Source organism: Emiliania huxleyi, assembly GCF_000372725.1.
Source record: "Emiliania huxleyi CCMP1516 unplaced genomic scaffold EMIHUscaffold_39, whole genome shotgun sequence".
NCBI classification, from domain to species: Eukaryota; Haptophyta; order Isochrysidales; family Noelaerhabdaceae; genus Emiliania; species Emiliania huxleyi.
Window position 1 is genome coordinate 611,417 of NW_005199045.1, and position 26,623 is coordinate 638,039.

The 26,623-nt window shown below is 64.1% G+C and overlaps 7 protein-coding genes across 7 annotated transcripts in view; 4 read left to right on the forward strand and 3 right to left on the reverse strand.

Moving 5' to 3' along the window:
- EMIHUDRAFT_451254 (hypothetical protein) overlaps window positions 1–694 on the forward strand; it is a gene marked incomplete at its 5' end in the record, with an annotated part of 2,599 nt that extends 1,905 nt beyond the window's left edge. The window contains 3 exons of the mRNA XM_005771257.1: window positions 1–56; window positions 125–614; window positions 649–694. Coding sequence (XP_005771314.1) covers window positions 1–56; window positions 125–218 — 150 coding nt within the window. The 3' untranslated portion in view covers window positions 219–614; window positions 649–694. The remainder of the gene's footprint in view (window positions 57–124; window positions 615–648) is intronic.
- A 1,641-nt stretch (window positions 695–2,335) lies between these two features.
- Window positions 2,336–3,309, reverse strand: EMIHUDRAFT_209523 (extracellular solute-binding protein; the record flags this gene model as incomplete). The annotated part of the gene is made up of 3 exons (XM_005771258.1): window positions 2,336–2,439; window positions 2,641–2,869; window positions 2,944–3,309. 3 exons carry the CDS (start codon window positions 3,307–3,309, stop codon window positions 2,336–2,338), a joined length of 699 nt encoding a protein of 232 aa, XP_005771315.1.
- Window positions 3,310–4,815: 1,506 nt separating this feature from the next.
- On the forward strand, window positions 4,816–5,395 carry EMIHUDRAFT_209525 (hypothetical protein; the record flags this gene model as incomplete). Its single annotated transcript, XM_005771259.1, has 2 exons — window positions 4,816–4,899; window positions 4,973–5,395. The coding sequence occupies 2 exons, from the start codon at window positions 4,816–4,818 to the stop codon at window positions 5,393–5,395; spliced, it is 507 nt and encodes a 168-aa protein (XP_005771316.1).
- A 723-nt stretch (window positions 5,396–6,118) lies between these two features.
- Window positions 6,119–7,924, reverse strand: TPT1 (triose phosphate /phosphate translocator; the record flags this gene model as incomplete). Its single annotated transcript, XM_005771260.1, has 7 exons — window positions 6,119–6,393; window positions 6,459–6,526; window positions 6,656–6,712; window positions 6,820–6,898; window positions 7,006–7,152; window positions 7,224–7,326; window positions 7,373–7,924. 7 exons carry the CDS (start codon window positions 7,922–7,924, stop codon window positions 6,236–6,238), a joined length of 1,164 nt encoding a protein of 387 aa, XP_005771317.1. The 3' UTR covers window positions 6,119–6,235.
- Window positions 7,925–9,267: 1,343 nt separating this feature from the next.
- On the forward strand, window positions 9,268–10,637 carry EMIHUDRAFT_355611 (hypothetical protein). The gene has a single exon (XM_005771261.1). It carries the CDS (start codon window positions 9,288–9,290, stop codon window positions 10,425–10,427), a length of 1,140 nt encoding a protein of 379 aa, XP_005771318.1. The 5' UTR covers window positions 9,268–9,287; the 3' UTR covers window positions 10,428–10,637.
- A 927-nt stretch (window positions 10,638–11,564) lies between these two features.
- On the reverse strand, window positions 11,565–12,554 carry EMIHUDRAFT_209529 (hypothetical protein; the record flags this gene model as incomplete). The annotated part of the gene is made up of 4 exons (XM_005771262.1): window positions 11,565–11,714; window positions 11,837–11,923; window positions 12,035–12,454; window positions 12,531–12,554. The coding sequence occupies 4 exons, from the start codon at window positions 12,552–12,554 to the stop codon at window positions 11,565–11,567; spliced, it is 681 nt and encodes a 226-aa protein (XP_005771319.1).
- A 166-nt stretch (window positions 12,555–12,720) lies between these two features.
- On the forward strand, window positions 12,721–14,638 carry EMIHUDRAFT_451257 (hypothetical protein; the record flags this gene model as incomplete). The annotated part of the gene is made up of 10 exons (XM_005771263.1): window positions 12,721–13,035; window positions 13,104–13,197; window positions 13,269–13,348; window positions 13,432–13,546; window positions 13,616–13,780; window positions 14,021–14,074; window positions 14,170–14,246; window positions 14,323–14,373; window positions 14,445–14,497; window positions 14,572–14,638. Exons 1-10 carry the CDS (start codon window positions 12,736–12,738, stop codon window positions 14,636–14,638), a joined length of 1,056 nt encoding a protein of 351 aa, XP_005771320.1. The 5' UTR covers window positions 12,721–12,735.
- Between the last annotated feature and the right edge of the window lie 11,985 nt (window positions 14,639–26,623).

Below are 26,623 nucleotides of genomic sequence, written 5' to 3' on the forward strand. Positions count from 1 at the left end.
GCGCTACGTGCTGGCCATGGTCCTCATCCCGCTCCCGCTCTGCGCCGCAACTTACGGCGCCGCGCTTCCGCGCCAGTCCTAGCTCCTGCGCGCCGCGCCGCGCTCCATCTGCTCATTTTTCTAGGTCTCGAGCTGCTCTTCAAGGCGCCCTGATCTCGCCCCGTTCGCCCCTTCGCCCCCCCCCCCCCCCTTCTCACTGTCTGGGGTTTGGCATTTAACCCGCGCCTCTCACATTGACTCTCCCTCGACTCCCAAACGACCGGTGAGCAAGGCGTCGAATCAAGGGGCGTTGCCAGCCACCGCCTTCACGCCGCTGTCATCCCACAACCCGGCAGGGGCTCGACCCTCTCGACCCCAGCCACGTTGCGTACGCCGGGATCGGGCTGGACGGCTGGCGCCCATCCTGCGCCGCTGTCTGAGACTCGTCGGCGCGGGCCGCGCGGCACGCGTCGCCTCGAGCGCGTCGCGCGGAAATACGCGTGGGAAACACGAGGAGGGCGACCACCCGCCATAGCGCGGTACCGACCCCACGACTCTCGTCTCTCCCTACGCGCTGGACCGCGGACCGCGGTGCAAACGCGTCTGCACTCCGCGTTTTTGCATCGTCACCAATTGTGCGCGGTTCGTGCGTTTTTTTTGTCGAGGGAGGAGGGAGTTTAGTGGCATGTGCCGCATGTCGGTGCAGCTGCTGAGTTGGCAGCAGGGTTCGTGATTTCACATGGAAACAGCGAATCGCTTTCACTTTCAGTTTCACCCTTCCCAAAAGCAGCACGAGCCAAGATATGAAGCAATGAAGGAGGCTGGAGATATTGGTCTCGCTGAGCTGATGAGATGTCGAGCGTTGACCATTGTCGAGCGGAATCGAGCGGTGTGGAGGGGTGACGAGGTGTCGAGTTTCGCACCTTCACAGCCTTGTTGCTCCTATGGCGCTGTGCGCTGGCCTGTGAGAGGTCAAGGTGCGAGCCCTGGAGGCCCTAGGGATTCACACCGGCGAGCTGGTGAGGGAGGAAGCCAGGCGGGCTGAGAGCCTCCTCTTGAGCAGGTAAGGAGCACTTGGAGTGGTAAGGGGGCATCGAAGTTTCAAGTTTACGACGGGTCCGCGATCCCTGGAGCGTGCAAGCCGAGGACCACGAGCACTGTTGCGCTGGCAAGCCAGCGCACGCAGTCCCGGAGAAAAATCAATTTGATCAAATTGCTGGACAGTGTCCAGCATACCAGAGATCAAACTGATAAGAACAGATACTACACTTGATCTTAGCCAAGAGGCCGAGAAGAGTGGGGAGCGAGAGCGACTTGGTGAGGTAATAAACTCTTGACGAGCCATACGGCTTGTGGGCACGAGCGCGTTGCAAACAGCGCCCGCCACGCCGCCCGTCGCGATTCGACGCCAGCGATTCGACGCCCCCGACGCCCACGGTTAAGGACCCGCGCGACGCTGTATTGGCTGAGCCCTGAGATGGCACCTCGGGTTGTTCTGATCATGGTGGACACTACGCCGCCTAACCTGCATGAGTGGACCCTGGGCGGGTGCAAGTGCGGCTCGCCCGCTGCTCCCTCTCTGCCGTCTGCCGCACACAGCCAGCCAACTGCTGACAGCCACGCTGTCGCAGGCTGCCTCCCGACCACCGCGACTACGACATCACAAAGCTGAACGTGGTCACGCTCACCTATTACCTCAACCTCCGGTAGCTTCCGCCAGAGCCCGCTCCCTTGCGCGCAATCCCAGGGCCAGGGAGGTGGAATCCGGGGCGGCGGAAACTTCCGATTTTTTGCGGCTTTAATTAGCCCGAGGCTGGCCGGAGAGGATTGACCGGTCCGATTTTTGTTTTTCCGCTGCTCCAGCCGGCCAGCCGTGCCTACGGCGAGAAAAGGAGCGTCCGACCCGGTCCGATCTCGCGCTCCAGCGGGAACGCCGAGCGCCTCGGACGCCAAGCGGAAACGGCGTTCCGAGGCGGGGCGCGGTGGCGATCACCGGTCGGCGCCTGCGCGGCCGGCCGGCCCGGTGGGTCGCCACGGCACATGCGCCGCGCGCCGTCGCCAGGCCCCGCCGCCGCCCCGCCAGAGCAGCGGCGAGATGGGAGGCGGTCGGCGGGTGACATCGGCTCTTCGAGCGAGCTTTCAGCTCACTTTGACGACGCTAGGAAAATCAATTCGTGGAATCCAGTTCGAGATGCAGTGAGGCGGAGCCTACCCTGGTACTCTATAGGGAGAGACGCGGCACACCGCGCGCTCCGACACATTCTATTTCATTGGAATCTGCACAAGGCCCCCTTTTTTATGGTCCACACTCTCGGCCACTGCATTCCCCCCCCGTGGCCGCGCCAAAGCTCTCGTCTCAGAGCGCCACCGACAGCTTCCCCTCGACGCCGTGCTTGGCAAGCAGGTTCGCCACTAGGCCTGACGACTTTGCGTCGGCCACAAACGAATCCAGGAACGCGACTGCCGCGTCGCAAGCCGCCGCGTCACCGCGCGGCGTTCCGATAGCCTGGGATCGAGCAGGGGTGGTCTGTCATCTCATGCAATATCAATGCATCGGACGGTTTCGGTAATCCGGGGCCTGCTGGATTGAAGTGAATCGGTCGTCTAAGAGACGCGATCCCGGCAGCTCAGCCGCCTTGCCGGTCAGGAATGAACGCAGACCGGCCAGCGCTTCAAGCTCGCGGTCCTGAAAGAGGTCCCACGAGCCTTCGGCACCGGGCTCCTCCGTCTGCACGAGCTGCGCGGCACGCAGGTTGTCCTCCAGCCAGAGCGTGTACGCAGACCGCCTCGAGCTCGCCACACGCACGCCCTCCGTATCCACCTGGGCGGCGGTGTGAAACGGCACGCCCGGCCGCACGAGGTACGTCGCCTCGATCTCAGCGTATGGCGCCTCGGGCAGGGAGGCATCCAGGGAGTGGTGAGGGGGCGGGCAGCAAATCGCTGAGTTGTCGTGGCTGCGCTGACCGAGAAGCCGATGATGGCGGCGCGCGCCGGTTCGGCGCCGATGAGGCCCACATCCCACTCGCCGGCGCCAGCCGAGTCCGCCAGCGCTCCTGGGTTCTTGTACGGGACCAGCTGCAGCTTGGCGCCGAGCGCGTCGGCCAGCGCGGCGGCCATGTCAGGCGCGACTCCGCCGGGCTGCGCCGGGTCGGCGCGGTTGGTGACGAGGAGGATATTGGACATGTTGATGGCGGCGCGCACCGTGCCGCGCGGCGCGAGGACCGCTTTTGCCGCCGCGAGCATAGACGGCGTATTGGTGGAAGCCGTCGCCCGCGCCTGTCGGAAGTAAAATTCTGCCGTTTTGCCGTCAGCCAGGTTCGCTCCCTTCATGGAGAGAGGAGAGTTGATCTATTGAGGGCCTCATGTAAGAATCGCCGCACGCAGAGGCCGGAACCCGGAAGGGCCTCGGGCGTGGCGGCACACAAAACAAGCAAACAGGACACAGGTGGCGCATGGGGTGGATGGTGGGATGCGCCAGAAAGCAGGAAGGAGAGAACCCGGCAGGCACACGAGGGAGCGCAGGTCCGTCTGAATGGGACCACGACTGGAGTACTAGTCTCCGCCGGAATTCCGGCGGGCACCCTCCCCGGTCAGGACGGGTCCCCCCCAGGACGACGGCGCTAGGCATTCTAGCCACTTGCACGCCCCCCCTCGCGCCAAAACACCATCATGTCGCCCTAAAGGGCGACAGCTAGCAGTTTTGCCGTCAGCCAGGTTCGCTCCCTTCATGGAGAGAGGAGAGTTGATCTATTGAGGGCCTCATGTAAGAATCGCCGCACGCAGAGGCCGGAACCCGGAAGCCCCTTTGAGGCCAGTTGCGTCCGGCGAAAGAGTAAAGGCCCTTCAGGACGCGACGGCGGCCTCGCCGAATCGATCAAAGTGTACAGAGAGTAGAGTACAGGGCTCACGGCATTGCGCTATCGCGAGAGCCGCAAGAGCGCATTGGGGTTCCGGCTCCTAGCCAGATAGGGGGTCTGTTGACCATGACTCGCTGCCCCAGACCAGCTCTCAGACTCAGGGAAACTCGCGAGTTTCCAGAATGGAGCACCAAACACCCTCCTGTTTTCCCTGGAAATTTCCGGAAACGCAAAGTGCTGGGGACCCTCTGTTTTCCTTTTTGTTTGCCGGAAAAGTATATGCAGGCCAAACGCCCTACCTACCTACCTATCCCCAGGCCGCGCAGCGAGCGAAAAAAGACGAAAATAGGGCTACCTACCTGTTGCAGGGCCCTCTGGGGCGGTCAAAACCGGACCTACCTACCTGTTGCAGAGGGTGTTAGTTAGTTAGTTAGGAAGGTGAAGAACAGCCAGGCTCGCGGTGTCACCGTGAACAGACCAGATGTTCATGCTGCAGTTTATCGGGCCGACGATCGGCAGCGAGGAGATATTCCTCGCCTCGCTGCTCATCGTGGGCATTCGTTCAAGATGCTGAGCGACCGCGCGACGGCGACGGCGGCTGCTGCTGCTGCTGCCGCTGCTTCTGCCGCTGTGCTGCTGCCTCTGTTGCGGTTGCTGCCATAGCTGCTGCGGCCGCACCACCCGGCGAGGCCATCCTCGCGTGCACGGACGCTACAGGCGCGGGCGCGGGGGTGGAGGGTGCGTATGAGGCGGAGATGATGGAGGCGCTCGCCGCGTGCGGCGATTGAGCGCCTCCCTCTCTCTCCCTCCGGCTGCGCGCCTGACCGGTGCGGCCTCCGAGTCGGCGTCTAGCGCGCGGGATAAGGTTTTTGCTCGCCTTCCCTGGGACCCAGGGTTGCGTGACTCTGTGCGATTTCGGGCCCCGGGTTGTGCGCGGAGACCCCCTATCTGGCTAGGACCGGAACCCTGCTCTCGGTCGATGGCGAACGAGGCGAACAAGAAGTTGTTGCTGAAGAACCAGGTCTACCTAGCGAGGCTGCTCTATCAGATCCTGTCGTGCAATGTGCGCGATGTGTGGCACCGTACGCATATCCCTCCTCTGCCCGTCGACGCCGCCCGCCCGCCGTCCCTGCCAGGCCATCTACTGTGTCTACCGCGTGTGGTACCACTGGGACTCCTTTTCGAGGTGGCACATCACGGGCGAGCTCCTCATGCTCTGCCTGTACTTTGCCATGTACCGCTTCCTCGCCTCGGCCGCCTCTCCCAGGCATGCTCCGCTCGCGCAGGGCGGCGCTCTGATCTCCGCAGGATCCGACCTGGACAGCAAGGGAGTGATTGAGTACACGTGGGACCTGCTTTACACGACCATGTTCGTGCAGCTCGCGACAGGGCTCCTTTCTGACTGGTTCGCGCTCGTCGCAGTGGTCCCGCCGTGCATTGGCTTCTACTACGCCTGGACACAATACGTCTACCCTTGGATCTCCAAGCCGGACGAGCCGCTCGACGCCGCGCAAGAGGCGAGCAAGAAGCAGAAGCTCAAGTACGGGAGGGCACGGTGAGATCGGCCTCCGCCCCGGTGCCGCCGAGATATCCCTCACCGGCCGGTCCTTGCGACCGAGGCGCTGGCGGCGCGGAGGTGTTTGCCGGCGCGTGGCGAGACGGATCGAGATGTGTGTGTCTGGCACTGAGGCTTTGCCGGCGCGTGGCGAGACAACGTACTGCTTGCGGCCTCGCTGCGTCGTGCGAAGCCACCGCCGTCGACCACCGCCGCAGAGCCGGGCGCCTTTGCCCGCCCAGCCTCTCCATGTGCACCGACCAGGGCTGTGCGAGTGTGGCGCGCGGTGAGTGCGGCGAGTGCGGGGCGGAGGGTGGCGTGCCGTGTGGCGTGGAGAGAGAGAGAGAGAGAGAGAGAGAGAGAGAGAGAGAGAGAGAGAGAGAGAGAGAGAGAGAGAGAGAGAGAGAGAGAGAGAGAGAGAGAGAGAGAGCAGAGAGAAAGGCGCCACACGCACACACGCACAGGCACACACGCCACATGCATTTGTTTTTGATGAATTGATTAAACCGATGCGGAAAACAACAAACCAAACCCGCCTTGGCAAAAAATTAATGTTCGCACTTCATTTTCTTTTTTCTCGCCACACAGGGGCCCAGAGTTTTCGCCACCAGCCACCACCAACGAGCCGCGGGGAGACCGGAGTACACAGAGGAGAGAGACGCCCGCCGCGAGACCCCCGCGCGGCCCCGCCCGGCAGCTCACTTGGACCGCCGCCGCAGAAAGAGGAATTGTTCAAATAGTATAACTACTGACGTAAACGCCGCCGCCCGCCCCGCCGTAGTTTTGGCGGCTGCAAACAGGACCTGCGAACGTGCAAGCTGCATCCTCCCCGCATCCTCCCGAGTCAGACTCCAGCGCTTGGAGAGCGAGACGGCGGTATGGACTGGCCGGTGCAAGCTTGCGCACGCATCGGCACAGGGGCGTACACGACCGGGGGCACGTACGGATAATGCCGGCGCGCGTGATTGTACGCCAGCACCCCGCCGATGCACAACCCAGTGCCTGTAAACATGCAGGAACCCTGAACATGGCGGCCGCCGCCACCGGTCACCGAGCTGGTGCGATGCCACAAGCTGAGGCAAAAGTAACGGGGTTGCCAAAGTACAAGATCGAGAGCCATATCAACAGCGCGCGCCTGCAGTCGCTCAGGCGCATTGTTGATGGGGGCTAAACAGTGTCAGTCACCCACAAGGCGTTACGAATCGGTCTAGGCACGCGCTGTGCTGTATGCGTAAGAGGCGTGCCCACAGGGGGGGGGGCGCACTTGAGCGTGTTTGCTACCGAGACGGTGACAGGCGAGATGAGACCCATCACCGCGTACCTGCGGAGGGGAGGGTGTCGATGGGTTTTGTGTAGAAAGAGCAGCAAACGGCGCAGCCGAAAGGGCGGTGATTCAGGAGGGCTTCTAGGTCCATCTAGGCCGCGTACGCGCTGACCGACTGCATGTGGAAGGCAAACCCGTTCAGGAGCAACTGCTGCGCGAGCTCCGCTGAGATGGAGGTTGCACCTGATTGCGCCATGCCAATCCGCGGCTCAAGCCGGCGGCTTCTCGCGATCCGGGATGAGCAGTGAGAGGCGGTGCTGGGCTCGGTGGGGCGAGTGTGGCAGATGCACCGGCCAGCCACGCGGGAAGGAGGAGGTAGAGCATGAAGGGTAGCTGCACGACCAACGCGGCGGCCGACGTGTAGAACTGGAGGTTGATGTAGTTGTAGTGCGTCGAGAGGAGCTTCTTCGAGAAGACGTTCTGGACACAGTCGATGCCTACGGCCCAAGCGCACCCGCAGGTCGACGCTGCCCCTCCCCTCCCTCCGGGGGGCGAACGAGCAGCGTGCAGTTGTTGGCCACTGCGGCCAGGAAGCCTCCCAACGTGAAGGAGAGCTCGGTGGAGGAGGAGAGCGCGAGCCCGAGAACGACGGGCACCAGGGAGAGTTGCACCTACCCACGCACACCAGGGACTCGAGGCGAGGCGTGTAGCACAGACAAGGCGCGCGAGCCCGGGAAGAGCAGGCGCCATGAACGAGGTGTGCTCACGCAGCATTATCCGCGCAAAAACGACGGTGAAGAAGGGTGCCGAAGACTTGATGGTCTCTGTGAACGACACGGCGACGTACTTCAGGGAGATCAGGCCGAGCACGACCGTCACAAAACGCATTAGCCCGACGAGTGCCATGTCGCACAGAAAGGATCGCATCGGCTGCGTGGAGAGCGGCGAGTCCTGCGGCGGCCCGACACCGGTCAGCCAGGGGCCGTACATTTTGACGGCGCCAAAGGTGGCGGTCATCATCATCTGGCACATGGCGAGGAGGTTGGGATCCGCCTTGAGTGAGGACAGGATGTGCTTGTTGCCAAAGAGCGTGCAGCCAGAGAAGAAGTACCACGCGGCCATGCAGACGCCCGCACGGGCAGCGACGGAGAGCGGCTGGTGTGGCGGCGACTCGGGCTGCGACGGCGTGGACGGGCCGGCGTCCGTAGCAGTGCCGTGCGAAGACCGCCTCTCCGGCACGAGCTGCAGCTTCTCGCGAGGGCTGAACATAGGGCGCCTCGCTCCTGTTGTTCACAGCTGCTCCTGTGGGAAGTGACCCAGGGAGGCAGCAGCGTCCGCAAGACCCGAGCCCCCGCGAGTTCACAGCGGAGTCGGCTGGGGCTATACCAGACAGCACGCTGACACTTCTGTCGCGAGGGAAGGAAGAATTTTCGCTGATGGGAACCTGCCCAGCCCCCCGGGTCGCGATGCGCTCCCCACTCCCGTTCCCCTGTGTCCCTGATCCTCCTCCCAAAATCCTGCTCGTGCAGGTGGGGACCCTGTCCTCGTCCCATCCCTCGTTTGGGTTGTCTGTTGTCTTTCTTTCTTTCTTTATTCCCGTACTCTATTTTGCATCTTCGAAAATGTGGGGGTCGTTTTCATCATCTTTCCCCCACCTATCCGAGCACTTGGACTGACTGAGAAGAAAATCTTTTGTTTGCGCGAGCCCGCGCGCTTGACCGGCGTTAAGGGGCTTGACGAACAGGTCCAAACCACACACCGTTGGCACAATCTAGTGAGATCCAATCTCGTCACATGTAACTGCTCCACTGTGGTTCGAATCGGCACAGCGGACCACACCTTGCATATCTCTCCGACGCTGAGCGCTGCGAGCACGTCGACTGGATCTTCAAGGTGGCCGGGCCCCTCGCCAGTCTTTAGGTGCGGTAGATCGCGCCTTCACCAGATCGCCTTGCACCCCCGCCCACAGGCCTCGGATGAATGCTCACGGGAAGGGCTTTCGCCGCATGCGCTCACCCTGGCGATCACCTATTTTGACCGCTACTGTGCGGAGGAGGGGCCAGCATGTGTCAATATGCGCGCAGCTGCGGCTGCGTGCGTCTGCATTGCGGCCAAATTCGTTGAGTCCAGCTGCCCTTCGTTCAGAGCACTGACGGACCAGTGCGCGTTCGGCCAGCAGCAGCTCAGCGTCTCCCAGATTGAAGACGCAGGAGAGTGAACGAATCGTGATCGCGCGGGCGCTGTCCCACCCCACCTCACCCGGCCTCCCGCCCCCCAGAGAAGTGCGTGCTGGACGTGCTGCACTGGGATCTGCTGGTGGAGGAGACACCGCTATGCTTTGTCGACAAGATTGGCGACCCCAACCTTCGACGGTGCGCGGCGTTTCTTTCGGCCAGGGCGTTGTGCGAGCCCCCGGTTTATTTAAGGTATGTTGTTGGCAAATCAAGACACAGAGCTCACACAGAATCACAGCGGGAGGAAAGCGGCGAGTCGCAATTCCATGGGTCGTTCTTTGTCCGTAGCACTTTTGCAATGCCGGCGAAACGAAGAAGGGGCGAGCGCGGAATGCGCGGCACCCCGGGACGCACAGGCGCCGAACCCAAGTTCTTGCACAGATCCCGACAGATCCCCAATGCTGGCCCCGGGCCTCCTCGCGCGATCCGTGCCCCGCGTCGCGACGCGGCTTGGCTCGCCGAGCATGCTGGACGCGCTCGACGTCGCCGATATCGCGTCGCAGGTTGCCAACGCTGCGGCCGCGCCGCCGCCGGCCTACGAGGGAACCGCAGCCGTCGCACCGCTCGCCTCAGCATCGGCTGGCTTCTCCGATCTCGCCGAGCCGGCGGCTGCCGCGGGGTCGTTTGGCCTCGCCGACCCCCTGGTCGTCTTTGGGGGCGTCGTGGCCGGCGCGGCCTTCATCATCCTGTTTGTCAACACGCTTGTTTCTCTGCTCGAGGGGGAGTCGGCGGCCAGCGCCGCCGCCGCCGGGACGCCCGCCGGAGGCGCGGCGAGCGCGCGGGCTGGCTTCCTGCGCCGCAGCGCGGCGCAAATCTTCAGCGGCGGCCTCGAGAACCTCCAGGATTCGCCCGTGGGCTGGCTATTTGGGGAGGCCTCGCCGCTCTACTCCAACGAGCCCCAGCGCCCGTCCCCACCAGCGCCGGCCTTCGGCCGCATGGGGACCAAAGAGGCTGCGCGGAAGGGGCGCAAGGGCTTTGCGGCGCCCGCCGCTGCGGCGCCCGCCGCTGCCGGTGTTGTCACCCCCACGGCGCGGTCGCCCACTTCGGTGCAGGCTGCAAGCCAGCCCTTCGGCGGGCGCTTTGCATCGGCACCCGTTGCCACAGTGCCAACTCCCGCCCCCAAGCCCTTGGCGGGACGCCCGGTCTCGGCAACCGCCGCCGTGGCCATCAAGCCCAAAGCGGCGGCGGCCCCCAAGCCAGCGCCCGCCGTCCCCGCCGTCTCTGCCGTCCCTGCCGCTGGGATGCCCAGCGTCCCAGCGGTAGCGGCCGTCCTTGCCACGCCAGTCTCCGTCACTCCCGTCGCCACTCCCGTCCCAGCCACCCCTGTCACTGCCACCCCCGTCACCGCCACCCCCGCCACCTCCGCCGGCGCCGTACCAGCCACCCCCGAACCAGCCGTCGCTGTCCCCGCCAGCAGTGAGGCTGCGGTCGCGGCGCTGGCGGATCGTGTGGCTGCGTTGACGGAGCGAAACAACCAGCTGGTCGAGCTCTACCAGAAGCTGCAGGGGGAGGTCGCCGACCTCCGCAAGAAGGAGTGAGGCGCCTCCCACTACCGGGCGCCACGCTTGCATCGTGCCGTGCCTCCTCCCTGCGCTAAAGCCGAGGGCAGTGCCGCCGGCGCGGAGGCGGGATAGATGGATGCATCTTGCGTCGCGGCGGCCTCGTCCCCTCGAGGTTCCGTCGACCATTGGCGCGCTGGCTCGTTGTCTCACGCTGACCCGTTTCAAGGACCCGCGCGGCGGCACGCGAATTTTTTTTTAAACGAGAAACCCCCAACGCACACACACAGCCTGCTGATTCACAGCTCACAGGGTCACGCAGCGGTCAGACACCACTCACCAGAGTCCAGACACACAAAGACTCCGGACTGTGCGGACACCCCGTGACACACACGACACTCGAGGCACACTCACACACACACGGCACGCACGAGACGCACAGGGCCTCGCCCTCGGACAGGGACAGGCTCAGGCACACACACACAACTGGTTGGGTAGTAGTCTAAGTTCTGAGCCTCGCGGCTTAACGGGTCTAAGTGTGGCTAGCCACGCTGGAGTGCTTACGCGGTCTAAGATCAGCGGGAGCCTCTTACACCGGCTAAGTCGGCCATGGCACGCGATATACGGCGCTGGCGCCCAATTTTTCTTCGCCTGCGCGGCGGGCGATCGATCCTCCTCATGCTCAGCAATCGCCGCCTCAGCATCCTCCTCTTCCGATTCTCGTTGCTGCTTCTTGAGCGCACTTCGGCGACATCTAGCCAAATAGTTCTCACAAATAGCCTCAAGCTCAAACAAACGCATGTCAGAGAAGCCTGTGTATGCTATAGGGCCTTGTTGGCAGCAGCCAGCTTGTTGCGCTGCTTCGTTGCGATGAGCTGATTGGGATCGCAGAAGTGCATGCCAAGCACCGCCACGATCTTGAAGCAGAACACATCGCAACCGCATCGTCCGCACTGCCATCGGCATGCCGCGCCCGCCGCTTCGCCGCAGCCGCCTTAAGGCACGCATAGCGGCAGCACATGGTACGGTGCGCGTACTTGAGCAGGCGTTGCGCGCCGCAAGTAGCGCACTGGCCCTGGGAGACGGCGATATGGCGTCGTGCGCGGCACACGCTGGTCGGGACCGCGTCCAGGTATTTTTCGGGTAAACCTGGACTTTTGCAGGTATACCCGGGTTTTACCCGGAGTTGGCCTTATGTCGTCTAAGTTCATGGCCCCCGGCCTTCCAGCGTCTAAGTCTGAGCCCGGCTCTCTTCTTCTTCTTCCCCTTCTTGCCGGTGTCGCCGTCTTTGGGGTACGTGCGCTTCGCGAGCGCGTCCTGCATCGCCTGCAGGGGGGAGCAGGCAGGAGGGGGGGGGGGGGGGTGCAGGGCGTCAACGAGGCGGCGAGCCTAGCCCCCTCAATCCCCCTACCCCCGGGGCGTTCGCGAGCCTGCGCTCCCTTGCCGACGTCGGCGTCCGCCTGAGCCTTGCCCTCCTTGTTTGCGCACCCGATCCTCTCCGCCTCCTCCATCGCCGTGCCGACCTCAATGATGAGCTGCGTGCGAGTGAAAGGCGCGGAGTGGGCAGAGGGAGGAGAGGGGAGGGGAGGGAGGGGGGCGGGCGAAGGGAGTGGGAAGGGGGGTGAGGGGAGGCGGTGGCGCATCACCTGGTCCAGCTCGGAGAGCTCCTCGTTCTTGGTGCCCAGGCTGCCTGCCGGCGCGTCCTCGGCCTGCTCGCCGCCCGACTTGTAGAGGTTGGCCTTGCTTTGCACGACTCGCTTCGTGTGGACGATGAAGGCGGTCGTCGCGGGGAAGGTGGTGACGCCAGCGAAGGCCTCGTGCGTTTTGATCTGCGGGATGATGCCCTCGCCGGCCTTGTCCCAGACCGCGCCCTGGTTGTACGTGCGCTCGGGGTCGCCGGAGTAGCCCATCTTGGACGTCAGCCAGGCGAGCGGGCCGGCGGCGGCGACTTGCGTCAAGAGAGCCACGTCGCGCTCGTAGGTCCACTTCATTTGCTTCACCTCCTTCTCGGCCTTGCCGTTGGTGGCGGCCGCAGGGGTGGGCGCGGGTTGCGCCGCGGTCGCGGCCTGAGGAGGGGGCGAGGCGAGGCGGCCGTCAGCAGAGGGGCGTGGGAGGGGTCTGGGGCGAGGACGCCGACGTCACCTGCGCCTCGGGCGTCGTGCTCATGAGTGTGCAACGGTTCTACACTTTCGGCCCCGATCTGTCGGGTCGCCAACGGTCTACACTTTCGACTGGCCCTCCACACTTGCGAAAAGTGTGGAAGCAAGTGTGGAACCAAGTGTAGATCGCTGCAAAAACCCTCTGTGTGTTCACCTTTTTGGCGCTGAGGATGGACTCCTTCAGGTTCATGGCCTCGATGGCGGCCGACTCGGCGCTCGAAAGCCTCAGTAGTGCTCAGGACCGGGCAAAAGCGGCGGCGGCGGAGATGGCGGCAGCGGGCGCGAGCGTGGGCAGCGACGGATTCACGACGATGGCGAGCGGGCTCACGAGCGGGGTGGACCGCGTGCGTGCGGCGGGCGACTCGATGGCGAGCATCGACCTCTCCAAGCTCGAGGCCGGCTCGATCGTCTCCGCTTGCTCCTCCCTCACACAGGCAGCTAAGGAGTCGGTGCGCTCCACTGTCGAGGCGGGCTCGTCCTCGCTGCAGGCTCTCTTCCTCGCACTAGCCGGCTGCACCGCGCCTTTGAGTTCTGATCGACGTCGCTCTTTGGGTAGGCGGCTAGCCTCACGGCGACGAGCGCGAAGCTCTCCGACCCGAAGGCATCCGACGACGGCTCCGAGTCGGGCGGCGAGGAGCTCCGGCAGACGGGCACTCTCGAGCGACTCGGTGCGAGGGCTCCACGGTTTGCACGGCGTCTGAGCTTGCGAGGCCACACGTAGGCTTCCTCGCGCGGCTCGGTCTGCATCAGGCCGGCCGCGCGTCCGAGCAGGAGAGGCTCGTGCCGTCGTCGCAGGCAGAGGCAAGCCAAACTTAGCGCGGCCCAGACCACCGCTGCCGCAGCCTCGTTTTTCACACCGTCTTCAGTGCGCCACAACGCGTCAGGCGATGGGCGGCAACAGCTGGGACAAGGTGCGAGGCCTGCAAGACAGCTTGCACGGCATGGGCTCGAGCCTTGGCTCCGGCCTCACTGCCCTCGACCCGAGCGGGTACCTCGGAGGCCGAGTAGACCTTTGGTGCGGCCCCTCCCGCAGACCCGCCTGTGACACACCCGCGACGCACCCCGTAGGCAACAAGCCGCGCGAACCCGAGACAGCGTTCGAGAGGCTCAAGGCGTGTAGCTGCTGCCCCGGCCTGAGCTATCGGCAGCGGCTGCTCGGCTCAATCCTTTGCTTCGCGTTCGGCACCCTCATCTCCCTCTCCGCCCTCAATTCGCTCGGCTCCCTCCTACTCGGCAAGCCCCCCCCCCCCCCCCCCCACCACACACACACACACACACACACACACACACACACACACACACACACACACACACACACACACCACCACCACCACCACCACCACCAAACCACCCCCGTGGGCTCTGCCAATCTCACCACTGCGTTGCCCGCCACCACATCCACAGGGGCCGCCCCCGCTGTCCCCCGCCGCCCATCCCACCCCACCCCCAGCTCTACCCCGACTCCTAACCCAGGCAATGCGGCGCCCTTTGCCTTCAAGTACACTCTCGGCAATCTGCTGCAAATCGGTCTCCCTCCCGCGCCCCCCGCCCATGGGCTTATGCTCCATCTCTGCTGCCGCCCCGGCATCCCAGATATAAATCCGCCGTTCTGCGCCGAGCAGGCGCCTCTACGTTTCTCGTCGGCCCTGCCAAACAGTTGCGTGACATGGCCTCGCCCGAGCGCGCGACTGCCTCGCTGGTGCGCCCCGGCAGAGAGACTCAGTCTCTCCCTGCCCCTTGTGCAATTCGAGAGCTTGGAACGCACATGCGGATAGGTGTACGGCGTCACGCTCGCGGGGACCCTCTGGTCCGTCTTTTGGCTCAAGGTGGACTCTTTCCTCCACACGTGCGCCGCCATTCCTTTCCGATCCTTAACCGGGACTCCGCTCCGTCTCAGGTGCAAGTCGTATCGTTTGGCTTCATCCTCTGCCAGTTCTGTGCCCTGACATGGTGCCAGCCTGCCGCAGCATTTCTTTTCGCTCCAACGTGCCCCTCGCGACCGTCACGGTCGGCCTTCGGGGTAGGTACATGCTCTCGTACGTGCCCTACGGGCAGGCGTGCGTCTTGAAGATGATGAAGCGGGTGCTGTGAGGGACCCGCCCCAGGATTGTGTGTTTGGGGGGGGGGGGGGGGGAGCTGATGCAGGAGAGGTCGACGGCTGCGGTGCCACGGATTGCATTGCATGGGTCGGTGACGTAGCGCTTCATAAATTAAAAAACGGACACCTTTCCTAAAGCCGTACAGTCACCAGGACTCTACTGGTCTCTGCTCGGAGATAGCCGCGCAGCGCGGGCTATGTAGGTTATGGCTAGTTCCATTTCACTGTGGCACAGCTCGCGTTACAAAACCTTGATTTTGACCATTGCGCGAAAAAGGTACATCTCGGTGCCTTCCAGAGGCAGCTGCGACCCCGCCGAGTGGACGGTAACGCACAGCAGGTGGCGCGGTGCGTTACCGTCCACTCCGCTGGGTCGCAGCTGCCTCTGCGCGTCCTGGGGATGTACCTTTGTCGCGCGCCGGAGACGACTCGACGCCGCTGAGATCGGAGATCAAGCTCTGACAGGTCGCACGTCGCTCCTTTGACGCCGACGTGACTCACCCGTGCAGATCACATCAGGACACGGTCTCGACGCGCTCGGTACGACGCCTGCGACCCGTCTCGGGTCAGGTGGCACGACGCTCATCGCGCCTACCAGCGCTGCCGTGCAGGTTGCCACGACGAGGTCGAGCACGCTTCTATACGCTCGCCGAGCCTTCCTTTCCATCCCATTTGGCAGCCTGGGAACGGTGGCGGTCAGAGGCAAAGCATACGAGGGGTGGTGGAACCACATGTCACGGCTACTGCCGGCTCGACCTCACGATAGCCTCCGGAGGCTGACTTTGAGGCACAATCATCGGACGACGTCGGCGAGTTGAGTCGCGCTCGCGGTAGCCAGATGACCTCTCATACTAGTATCATCGGCCATGGCCGCAGGAAGCGCGGGGGAGGGCGCTGGGAGCAACACGGAGCTCCGTTGGACGTTTTCAAGATTAGCGTGTCAGAGTGAAATGGAACTAGCCTATCCTTCAACGTGAGGAGAGGTGCACAGCAAGCAACACCCAAAATGCGCGATCCAAATTACTGACTGGCGCCGCGCCGAAAGAGCGCGGCCGTCGGCTCGCAGCTTCGGGCTGCTTGCTCCAACCCCATCGTCCGAGTCTTGCGCAATCTCGCGTGATGACATCTCGCCCTGATCCCACGCCAGTGGGGCAGGTGCATCATATCGTCGGCGATGGGCCTTTTGAGCCGACGTTCCGCCGCACCCAGACGTTCCGTCACAATGCCGCCGCATGCCGCCGCAATGTCGATTGCAATGCAGGCAGCGCAGGAACCGTACTGGTGCGGCATGGAAGAGGCCGCCACATGGGCAGACCTCCACTGGGGCCACGTGCAAGACAGTATGCAACGTGACGCCCAGAGAGACAGCTCCCCAACCCGCCGCCGCCAAGGCATTGGGCCTGGCGACTGCCTGAGAACGCGGGATCGAATCGTAGGAGGCACCTAGAGCAAAATTGAGCCCGCTCAGGTAAAAAAAAATAGAATGGCGGGTGCACCAGTTCGCGTCGGAGCTCACCCCTCTCCTTAAAATCCCTGTGTGGTGGCGGCGTGCCGTCCTCCCATCCCTCCCTTGGGTTGTCCGTTTTCTTTCCTTTTTCGGAGCAGCCGAAGAGCTTGGGGTCGGCGACGCGCTCGTAGTGGAGGCCGAGGTCCTGCGTGCCGATGAGGTAGATGAGGCAGCGCTCGGCGGCGGCCTCGATGTTCGCGTCGGGCCAAGCCATGCAACGCGCCAGCTGCGAGACGGTGTACTGGATGTCGGGGCGCGCGTTGGTGGCGAACATGAGGCTGCCGATGAGGCACTGGCAGCGCTGGAGGAGCTGCGGGTCGGGCGCGGTCTTCTTCTCGGCTGCGCTGATGACGATGGACGGAAGGTCCTTGTCCGCGGGCACCTTGTAGCCCGCGTGCGTGACGCCTGACGGGAAGAAGCACGCGCGCGCCGTGTCGATGTACTTGCTGGCAGACAGCTTGAAACCGGTCTGCGTCTTGGTGATGGTGAGCCCGAGGAACTCGTGCACCTTTCCCTCGTGGACCTTGAGCGGCTTGCCGACGGAGCCCTGTTTGTAGGCCGGAATCACCAGCTTGTCCGTCGACGACATGTTGTCGTAATGTCCCGGGGATCGTTGCACCGCCGCTACCAACTGTGAAGGTCTTCAGTGACCACTCACAAGCTGTTCCAAAGCCTGACAGAAATGTACTGTCAAAACTTTGTTCAAACAAAAGTCCTGGCCCGCGGCCCCCACACCCACAATGACTATCAATCCAGGCTGCGGGTGAAGGGCAAAACCGCGCCGCTGCAGAACGGTTTTTGCAAAACCGCGCCGCAGCGGTACGAAACTGCGCAGATGCAGTCCCTGAGTGGTAAGGACACTATGTGTGTGTGTGTGGCCGTCGACTAGACGGCTGCGCGGTCGTCGGTCTTCAACACGACCTCTGGTCGCCCAAGGGTGTGGTAGGCGTCGATGGGCACCGCTACGCACTCATGGTCGTCGACGAGCACACCAGCACCATCACGCCGTACATCCTGCAGACCAAGGGCCAGACGCCTGCCTACCTGCGCAAGTACTTCGCCGAGAACGAGGGAAAGGACGGCCACACGTTCCGCGGAGGAGTTGCGTTCTGCGACAACGAGGTCGTCCTCAACTCCAGCGCCGTGCGCGAGCTCTGCCTCAAGTACGGCATCACCCTCCGCAACAGCTGCCCCTACGAGCCGTGGCAGAATGGGGCGTGCGAGCGTTCGGCTGCGGCGGCCGCATCCCCATCGTCGTCGGTCTACCGCAACACCACGGACCAGTGCGTCGCGTACATGTCGAGCGTGGACGGCCAGGTCATGCCCATGCCGGACAACATCGTGCCCAAGCACTACAAGGACATCGCCAACATCAGCGACCCCAAGCTGCGCGACATGTGGTACAAGGCGTATGACACCGAGTTCCTCGGCCTCATCCAGAACGGCACGCTCAAGCCCATGCGTCGCCCCGCCAAGGTGCGCGTCCTCCCGCTGAAGGAGATCGCCTCCCAGAAGTCCGACGGCCGGTGCAAGTGGCGCGGCTGTGTCATGGGCAACCTGATGCGGCCCGGCGTCGACTTCACCAAGACCTTCGCGAGCGTCGTCCGCTACGGCACGACCCGCACCGTGCTCAACGTGGCCGCGCAGGAGGACATGGAGCTCATCACGTGCGACCAGCCCATGGCGTACACCTGGGCGGAGCGCGGGGAGGGCGAGACCTGGTACTGCGAGATGCCGAAGGGGCTCAAGGGCAAGCCCGAGTACTGCTACATCGACCCCATCACCGGCGAGGAGAAGGACATGGTGTGCGAGGTCGGCAACCTCTACGGCGCACCGTCCGCAGGTAACGCTTGGTGGAACAAGGTCAAGTCCATCAACAAGGCGTTTCCTGGGCTCGTTCAGTCCGAGGCGGACCCGAGCTGCTTCATCCTCACCCGCAACAACACGAAACTCATCGTCGTCATCTACGTGGACGACTTCGGCATCTTCCACTGTGAAGGTCTTCAGTGACCACTCACAAGCTGTTCCAAGGCCTGACAGAAATGTACTGTCAAAACTTTGTTCAAACAAAAGTCCTGGCCCGCGGCCCCCACACCCACAATGACGCTGACGAGAGGCATGGCGAGTCCGGGCGCGTACAGCGCGTTCACCCACTCGGTGTTCACAACCTTCGTGTCCTGCGGCTTGGTCGGGTCAGCCAGCGCGAAGGCGTACGCGGTGCCGACGCCCTTCGCCTTGAGGTAGTCGTTGTTTGCGCAGCGGATGTAGATGGGCTTCTCGGGCTCGCGCCACCCGTGAGGGAAGAAGTCGGGCGTCGGGAACATGTTCATGCCGGCCTTGGAGTCGACGCCAGCAGCATATGATCCCGGCATGTTCACACCGGCGGTCGTGTCGTACGCGTCGACGACCTTGACATGCCCGACAAGCGCGTGTGCCTGCATCGCGTCCATGCGCGCCACGTACATGGCGAGCATGATGCATGTGTACGAGAGGACGAGCGGGACCGTCTTGGGCACGTCGATGTCATTCACCGCGCGGAACATGTCGCCCGCGACTTTGCGGTAGATCGGCTGGAGCGGGTCCTCCTCGATGGCGTACTCTGCTCCGCCACCTGAGTCAATCGCCGGCCCGGTGGACAGCTCGAGGGGTAGTGCGGTGACGGACTCGACCATCACGCCCATGTTCGAGGGCTCGTCCACGGCGTCGGCCACAGGCGTGCCGATCGAGGCAGGCGAGCCCATGTAGACCGGGATGAGGCACGCGAGCAGGACGAGTAGGATGGAAGCGCCGATGTACGGGCGAGGCAGCGCGGTGACGAACGAGGTGAACTTGACCCACAGCCCGCCGCGCGCCCGTGCCTCCGCCGCATTGCGCGCCGCCGTCTTGGCCTTGAGGATGGCGGGCGTGTCGGTGGGGTTGGAGTCGGGGAAGGTGTCCTTGTGAAGGTCTTCAGTGACCACTCACAAGCTGTTCCAAAGCCTGACAGAAATGTACTGTCAAAACTTTGTTCAAACAAAAGTCCTGGCCCGCGGCCCCCACACCCACAATGACTATCAATCCAGGCTGCGGGTGAAGGGCAAAACCGCGCCGCTTGTTGAAGACCGACGACCGCGCAGCCGTCTAGTCTACGGCCACACACACACACATAGTGTCCTTACCACCCCTGGACTGCATCTGCGCAGTTTCGTACCGCTGCGGCGCGGTTTTGCAAAAACCGTTCTGCAGCGGCGCGGTTTTGCCCTTCACCCGCAGCCTGGATTGATAGTCATTGTGGGTGTGGGGGCCGCGGGCCAGGACTTTTGTTTGAACAAAGTTTTGACAGTACATTTCTGTCGGGCCTTGGAACAGCTTGTGAGTGGTCACTGAAGACCTTCACAGTTGGTAGCGGCGGGGCAACGATCCCCGGGACATTACGACAACATGTCGTCGACGGACAAGCTGGGAGAGAGATTTTTAGCAATACCAAACAAATCTAACACTCACACGTCATTTGGGGCCTGGAGCCCTGTTCACGCGCGCGCGAGACGTGCAGACAGGGTTGCCAGGTGAGAGCGAATGGCGCGGTTCACGCCTCGCACAACAGAGAGAGAGATGCGCTCTGCATGGTGGGACATAAAAGAGAGCGAGTACTTGGGCGAGTAGGCCGTGCGGTCGACGCTGCCGCGCGCGACTTTGCGCGCGAGGCGGCGCAGCTTGAGAACGGCGGTGGGCGAGAAGCCGCCGCCGAACGTCTCGTGGAGCAGCAGGTTGAAGTTGTTGCGCTTGACAAAGATCGCGTCGTGGTAGAAACCGCGATGCGCCTTGACGTAGCCGTGGCCGGTCTTGTGGGAGAAGGGTTGGCCGGGCTGCCCGCGCGCCTTGCAGCCCATGTTTAGGCGGCGGGCCTTCTCTTCGGTGTTACCAAAGGCGTAGGAGTGGCCAACGGAGGCGGGCGTGCCGCCACTCGAGGCGTTGCCAACGCCCGGCGAGGAGGTCTTGAGGAGGGGCGTCCAGAGCTTGACTTCATTCACGTCATCGCACCCTCCTGGGCCAGCGTGGGGTTCCGCGAGGTCGACCTTGTACCCCTCGTTGTACTGCCGGGTGAGCTCTGGTTTCTCCTTGTCGCCGTGCACGACCGGCGCGTTGGCCGGGGCGCGCATCGCGTCCGCCCAGGCGGCGAGGACGCCGTCGTGGGGCCGCCGGTGGTGGGCCTTGTTGTAAAGGTAGTCGCCGAAGAAATCGACTGGCATGCCCCGCTCGAGCGCGACCCGAAGGGTGGGAAGCGCCGCGGAGAGCCAAAGGCCGAGCTTTCGCTGGAGCTCGTCCTGGAGGGTGTCGGAGGAGAGGGCGGTGGCGTACGTACCGTCGACACGGACATCGAAGGCCTTGCCGGCGAAAGGCGTTGAGGCGGAGACGAAGCGTGCGGCTTCGCGGTTGTTGACGGCGCTGTCTCCGAGGGACGGGTTGTTCTTGACGTGCGCATCCCGCGCCTTGACGAGCTCCTGGTGCGCGTACCAGTCCTTGTGATTCTTGATGGCAGCGAGCGCCCGCGGCCGCGGGTACGTGGATTTGCAAGTGCCATTGAGAATCGCGTCGGTAGCTGGAAGGGACTCGGGCTCGGGGAGCGGGACGCTCTTGGGGTAGAACTCAGTCAGGTAGCCGCCGCGGACGGTGTAGTACTTGTTTTTGTCGCGGGCGGTGCGCTTTTCGCACACCTCCTTCCAGTCCGAGAGGGCGGACTCGTAGGTGGCGATAGCTGCGGCGATGGCGGGGTACTTGGATGCACCTCCCTCGTCGTGGGCGAAGTCGGGGTTGTGGGCGACGAGGGTGCGCCAGTTCTTGAGGAGCGACATGGAGAAGTCGCTGTCGGCGCGCGAGAAGGCGGTATCGATGTTGCACCCGCCCATCTCGGTCGGCAGCTGTGCCTGGAGCCACGCGAGGTCGCGGAGCGCCTGGGGCGAGGCGTCGGTTGTTGCAAGCTGGTGATTCCGGCCTACAAACAGAGCTCCGAGCGGGAGTTCAACGAGTGGTTCCGCAACCTGCGGACCGCGGCGAAGCAACACAAGTACCTCCTCGACATCATCGAGGTGGGCACCATCCGGCCGGGCGCGGAGCGCGAGGCCGAGGCGGTCGCGCTGCACGTGCGCTACAAGAACATCGGCACTGCGGACGGCCTCATCCCGGCCATGATCGACAAGTTCTTCAAGGACCTGTCGGTGACTCTGTCGCGCCAACTCTACGGTGCGCTGCAGAACGCCGTCAAGGACGACGACACGCTCGCCGAGATGTTGGCGGACGAGGACGCCGACCACTACGACGACATCAAGAAGGGCATCGCGGCGATCAAGTCGCTCATCGAGTCGGAGGACACGAACTCCAAGAACGTGCGCACGAAGGCGCTGCGCGCGGATCTCGAGAAGGCGTACTCCCCCGACGCTCTCAAGGACCTCACGTCCGCGAGCCTCGCCAAGTTCAAGACGGGCATCGAGCAGGCGAACAAGTTGCTCAAGGACTCCCAGTGGCACCTCCCCGACGAGGTGATCGAGGAATACATCCTCGACGCGATCGCCGCCAAGGGGGCCACGCTCGGCGCAAACATGCGCGTGCAGATCGGCATACAGCGCCAACTCGCCGCGCAATCGGGCAAGACGTACGGCCTCAAGGCGTCCACGCTCGCGATGCAGGGCATCCTCGACCAAGACAACGCGGACCGCGCCAACGAGGCCAAGGCGGCTGCGCAGGCGGCGTTCGAGGCGGAGATTGCCTCGCAAGGCGTGCTCAAGGAGAAGCTCGCGGCCGCCGAGTCCCAGGTCGCCGCTCTCCAGGCGCAGATCAAGTCCGACAAGGGCGGCGGGGACCGCGGCGGCCGCGCAGCCGCTGGGCGCAAGCCGTGCCCCCACTGCAATGGGTTGCACGGTGGCAAGTGCATCGGCGACCTCATCTGCAAGGGGGTCCCTGTCGCCAAGGTGCTCGAGGAACTCCCCGACCGCATCGACCACGAGACGAAGGTGCGCATGGCCCAGTCCTCGTACAAGAAGGTGTGCGCCAAGTCCCCCGGCCGCACCCTCCCGCACGACCCCTTCAAGAAGTCGGACTCCACCGCGACCGACCACGAGGAGGTGCGGGCGGCGCTGGCCGACTCTGTCACCCGCACGTTCGACCCGGACGGCATCGTCGGCGGCTTTGTCGCTGGCGTCGGCACCGACCAGGTCGAGGACACCTTCCCCGACTCCAACCCCACCGACACGCCCGCCATCCTCAAGGCCAAGACGGCGGCGCGCAATGCGGCGGAGGCACGGGCGCGCGGCGGGCTGTGGGTCAAGTTCACCTCGTTCGTCACCGCGCTGCCTCGCCCGTACATCGGCGCTTCCATCCTACTCGTCCTGCTCGCGTGCCTCATCCCGGTCTACATGGGCTCGCCTGCCTCGATCGGCACGCCTGTGGCCGACGCCGTGGACGAGCCCTCGAACATGGGCGTGATGGTCGAGTCCGTCACCGCACTACCCCTCGAGCTGTCCACCGGGCCGGCGACTGGCTCAGGTGGCGGAGCAGAGTACGCCATCGAGGAGGACCCGCTCCAGCCGATCTACCGCAAGGTCGCGGGCGACATGTTCCGCGCGGTGAATGACATCGACGTGCCCAAGACGGTCCCGCTCGTCCTCTCGTACACGTGCATCATGCTCGCCATGTACGTGGCGCGCATGGACGCGATGCAGGCACACGCGCTTGTCGGGCATGTCAAGGTCGTCGACGCGTACGACACGACCGCCGGTGTGAACATGCCGGGATCGTATGCCGCTGGCGTCGACTCCAAGGCGGGCATGAACATGTTCCCGACGCCCGACTACTTCCCTCACGGGTGGCGCGAGCCCGAGAAGCCCATCTACATCCGCTGCGCAAACAACGACTACCTCAAGGCGAAGGGCGTCGGCACCGCGTACGCCTTCGCGCTGGCTGACCCGACCAAGCCGCAGGACACCAAGGTTGTGAACACCGAGTGGGTGAACGCGCTGTACGCGCCCGGACTCGCCATGCCTCTCGTCAGCGTCAAGGAGTGCAAGGCGCAGAACATCGTGGTCCGCTTCGACCTCTGCCCACCACGCTTCAACTACCCCTCCGGGCAGACCATCTACTTCGGGGAGGACTTCAACATCCACCTGATGCCGCTCGGCGCATCCGTCGGCGCCAACGCCGCCAAGGCCATCGTGCGCGGCAAGCCGGGGCGGCGCCCGACGGATGGCACCTTCTGGCGGCACGCCCTGTGCATCTCCGGCGACGCGCTAAAGGACCTCAGCAAGATCGCGGACGGCGTGCCAGACCTCTCCAAGATGGACCGCAACGAGGGCCTCGACGACGCCGCGCTGCAGGCGAACGCCAAGTACCACGCGCGGCGCAGCACCGGCCGGCCACTGGCCACTCGCTTCGGAGGCTCGTCGCACTACGACCTCTGGTCGCCCAAGGGTGTGGTAGGCGTCGATGGGCACCGCTACGCACTCATGGTCGTCGACGAGCACACCAGCACCATCACGCCGTACATCTTGCAGACCAAGGGCCAGACGCCTGCCTACCTGCGCAAGTACTTCGCCGAGAACGAGGGAAAGGACGGCCACACGTTCCGCGGAGGGGTTGCGTTCTGCGACAACGAGGTCGTCCTCAACTCCAGCGCCGTGCGCGAACTCTGCCTCAAGTACGGCATCACCCTCCGCAACAGCTGCCCCTACGAGCCGTGGCAGAATGGGGCGTGCGAGCGTGCGAACGCTACCTGCGGCAGGATCGTGCGGGAGATGATGGCACGCGCAGGGGGGCATGGCGCCGCCCAGCTCTACCAGTACTGGGGCTACGCCTGGGTGTACGCGGCCACCATCGCCAACGCCACCTTCGCCGTGCGCGACACCGGCAAGTCAGCGTACGAGCTCAAGACCGGGCAGCGCCCCAAGATGAACATGTTCTACCCGTGGGCGTGCAAGATGATCGTCAAGTCGCCCTCCCACCTTGTGGCGAACGGTGTCTCACCCACGGGCGAGATGGCGGCCTTCCTCGGCATCTCGCGCACTTCGCCCGGCTGGAAGTACGTCATCACCGAGGGTCCGCGCAAGGGGCACATCGGCACCACCACGCAGGCGACATTCTGCGTCAACGAGCTCTGGAACGGCATCGAGTACCGTGCTCCTACCTCCGACCTCACCCCGACGGACATCGAGGGCGCGTGGCCGGAGCCTGTGACCGCGGACGAGACGCCCGACGAGTCGGACAAGGCTACGCTCGACAACAACGTGACCCGCGGCGACTCCGTCTTCCTCCCCACCACCGACAACCACGCCGGGGGGCTGACCCTCGACGAGGAGGTGGTGATCATGCCAGACCCGGCCAACGACGGCAACGTCAACCCGCCCGCAGCGGGTGCGCCTGCGCCGCGCACCACCCGCAGCCGCGGCGGCGTCTCGACGGGCGAGTACAACAACATGCTCAACGCCCGCCTCGCCGCCAATGCCACGCCCTTCGGCATCTGGGCGGCTGCGGCGGCCGCATCCCCATCGTCGTCGGTCTACCGCAACACCACGGACCAGTGCGTCGCGTACATGTCGAGCGTGGACGGCCAGATCATGCCCATGCCGGACAACATCGTGCCCAAGCACTACAAGGACATCGCCAACATCCGCGACCCCAAGCTGCGCGACGCGTGGTACAAGGCGTATGACACCGAGTTCCTCGGCCTCATCCAGAACGGCACGCTCAAGCCCATGCGCCGCCCCGCCAAGGTGCGCGTCCTCCCGCTGAAGGAGATCGCCTCCCGGAAGTCCGACGGCCGGTGCAAGTGGCGCGGCTGTGTCATGGGCAACCTGATGCGGCCCGGCGTCGACTTCACCAAGACCTTCGCGAGCGTCGTCCGCTACGGCACGACCCGCACCGTGCTCAACGTGGCCGCGCAGGAGGACATGGAACTCATCACGTGCGACCAGCCCATGGCGTACACCTGGGCGGAGCGCGGGGAGGGCGAGACCTGGTACTGCGAGATGCCGAAGGGGCTCAAGGGCAAGCCCGAGTACTGCTACATCGACCCCATCACCGGCGAGGAGAAGGACATGGTGTGCGAGGTCGGCAACCTCTACGGCGCACCATCCGCAGGTAACGCTTGGTGGAACCACGTCAAGTCCATCAACAAGGCGTTTCCTGGGCTCGTTCAGTCCGAGGCGGACCCGAGCTGCTTCGTCCTCACCCGCAACAGCACGAAACTCATCGTCGTCATCTACGTGGACGACTTCGGCATCTTCCACTCCGGGACCACCGCTGGCAGGGCGCTCGCGCACGAGTACATCGAGCACTTCAACAAGCACGTCGGCAAGCCGCTCAAGGTCCACGAGGGAAAGGTGCACGAGTTCCTCGGGCTCAACATCACCAAGACGCAGACCGGTTTCAAGCTGTCTGCCAGCAAGTACATCGACACGCTGCGCGCGCGCTTCTTCCCGTCAGGCGTCACGCACGCGGGCTACAAGGTGCCCGCGGACAAGGACCTCCCGTCCATCGTCATCAGCGCAGCCGAGAAGAAGACCGCGCCCGACCCGCAGCTCCTCCAGCGCTGCCAGTGCCTCATCGGCAGCCTCATGTTCGCCACCAACGCGCGCCCCGACATCCAGTACACCGTCTCGCAGCTGGCGCGCTGCATGGCTTGGCCCGACGCGAACATCGAGGCCGCCGCCGAGCGCTGCCTCATCTACCTCATCGGCACGCAGGACCTCGGCCTCCACTACGAGCGCGTCGCCGACCCCAAGCTCTTCGGCTGCTCCGACGCGAACTGGTGCACCCGCCAGAGCACCTCCGGCTGCGCCTTCAAGATCGGCACCGCGATCGTCTCGTACTTCTCCAAGAAGCAGGGTCACATCTCCCTCTCGACATTCGAGGCCGAGATCTCTGCCGGCACGCTGGCGGCTTGCGAGGCGGTCCACCTGCGCTCGCTCCTCGCGTCGCTCGGCTACAAGCCCAAGGGCCCGACCATCATCAAGATCGACAACACGGCCGCGCTGCGCGTCGCCGAGGACCCGGTCATGCACGACAAGACGAAGCACATCCTGCGCAAGGAGCTCAAGATTCGCGAGCTCGTCGAGTCCGGGGAGGTCAAGGTCGAGTACGTCGAGAGCCTCAAGAACTTCGCCGACTTCTTCACCAAGCCGCTCCCGCGCAAGGAGTTCGAGTCGTTCCGCAAGGAGATCATGAACGACACCGCCTAGGACGGCACAGAGGGGAAACGCCGACTTCCCCTTCATCAAATGTAGTCGACAACCGGCAGTATGGGCGCTCCTGGAGCTCCCCGAGTCACTTGTATGTTCGTCCTCCACCCTTGAGGAGGCTGCGCAATTGTGCGCGCGATAGTAGGAGATGTAGGAGTCGTCTAGCTTCTTCAGATCCTCAGCCTCGCTACCCGATGCGAGGATGGGGGGCTGTTGAAGACCGACGACCGCGCAGCCGTCTAGTCTACGGCCACACACACACACAT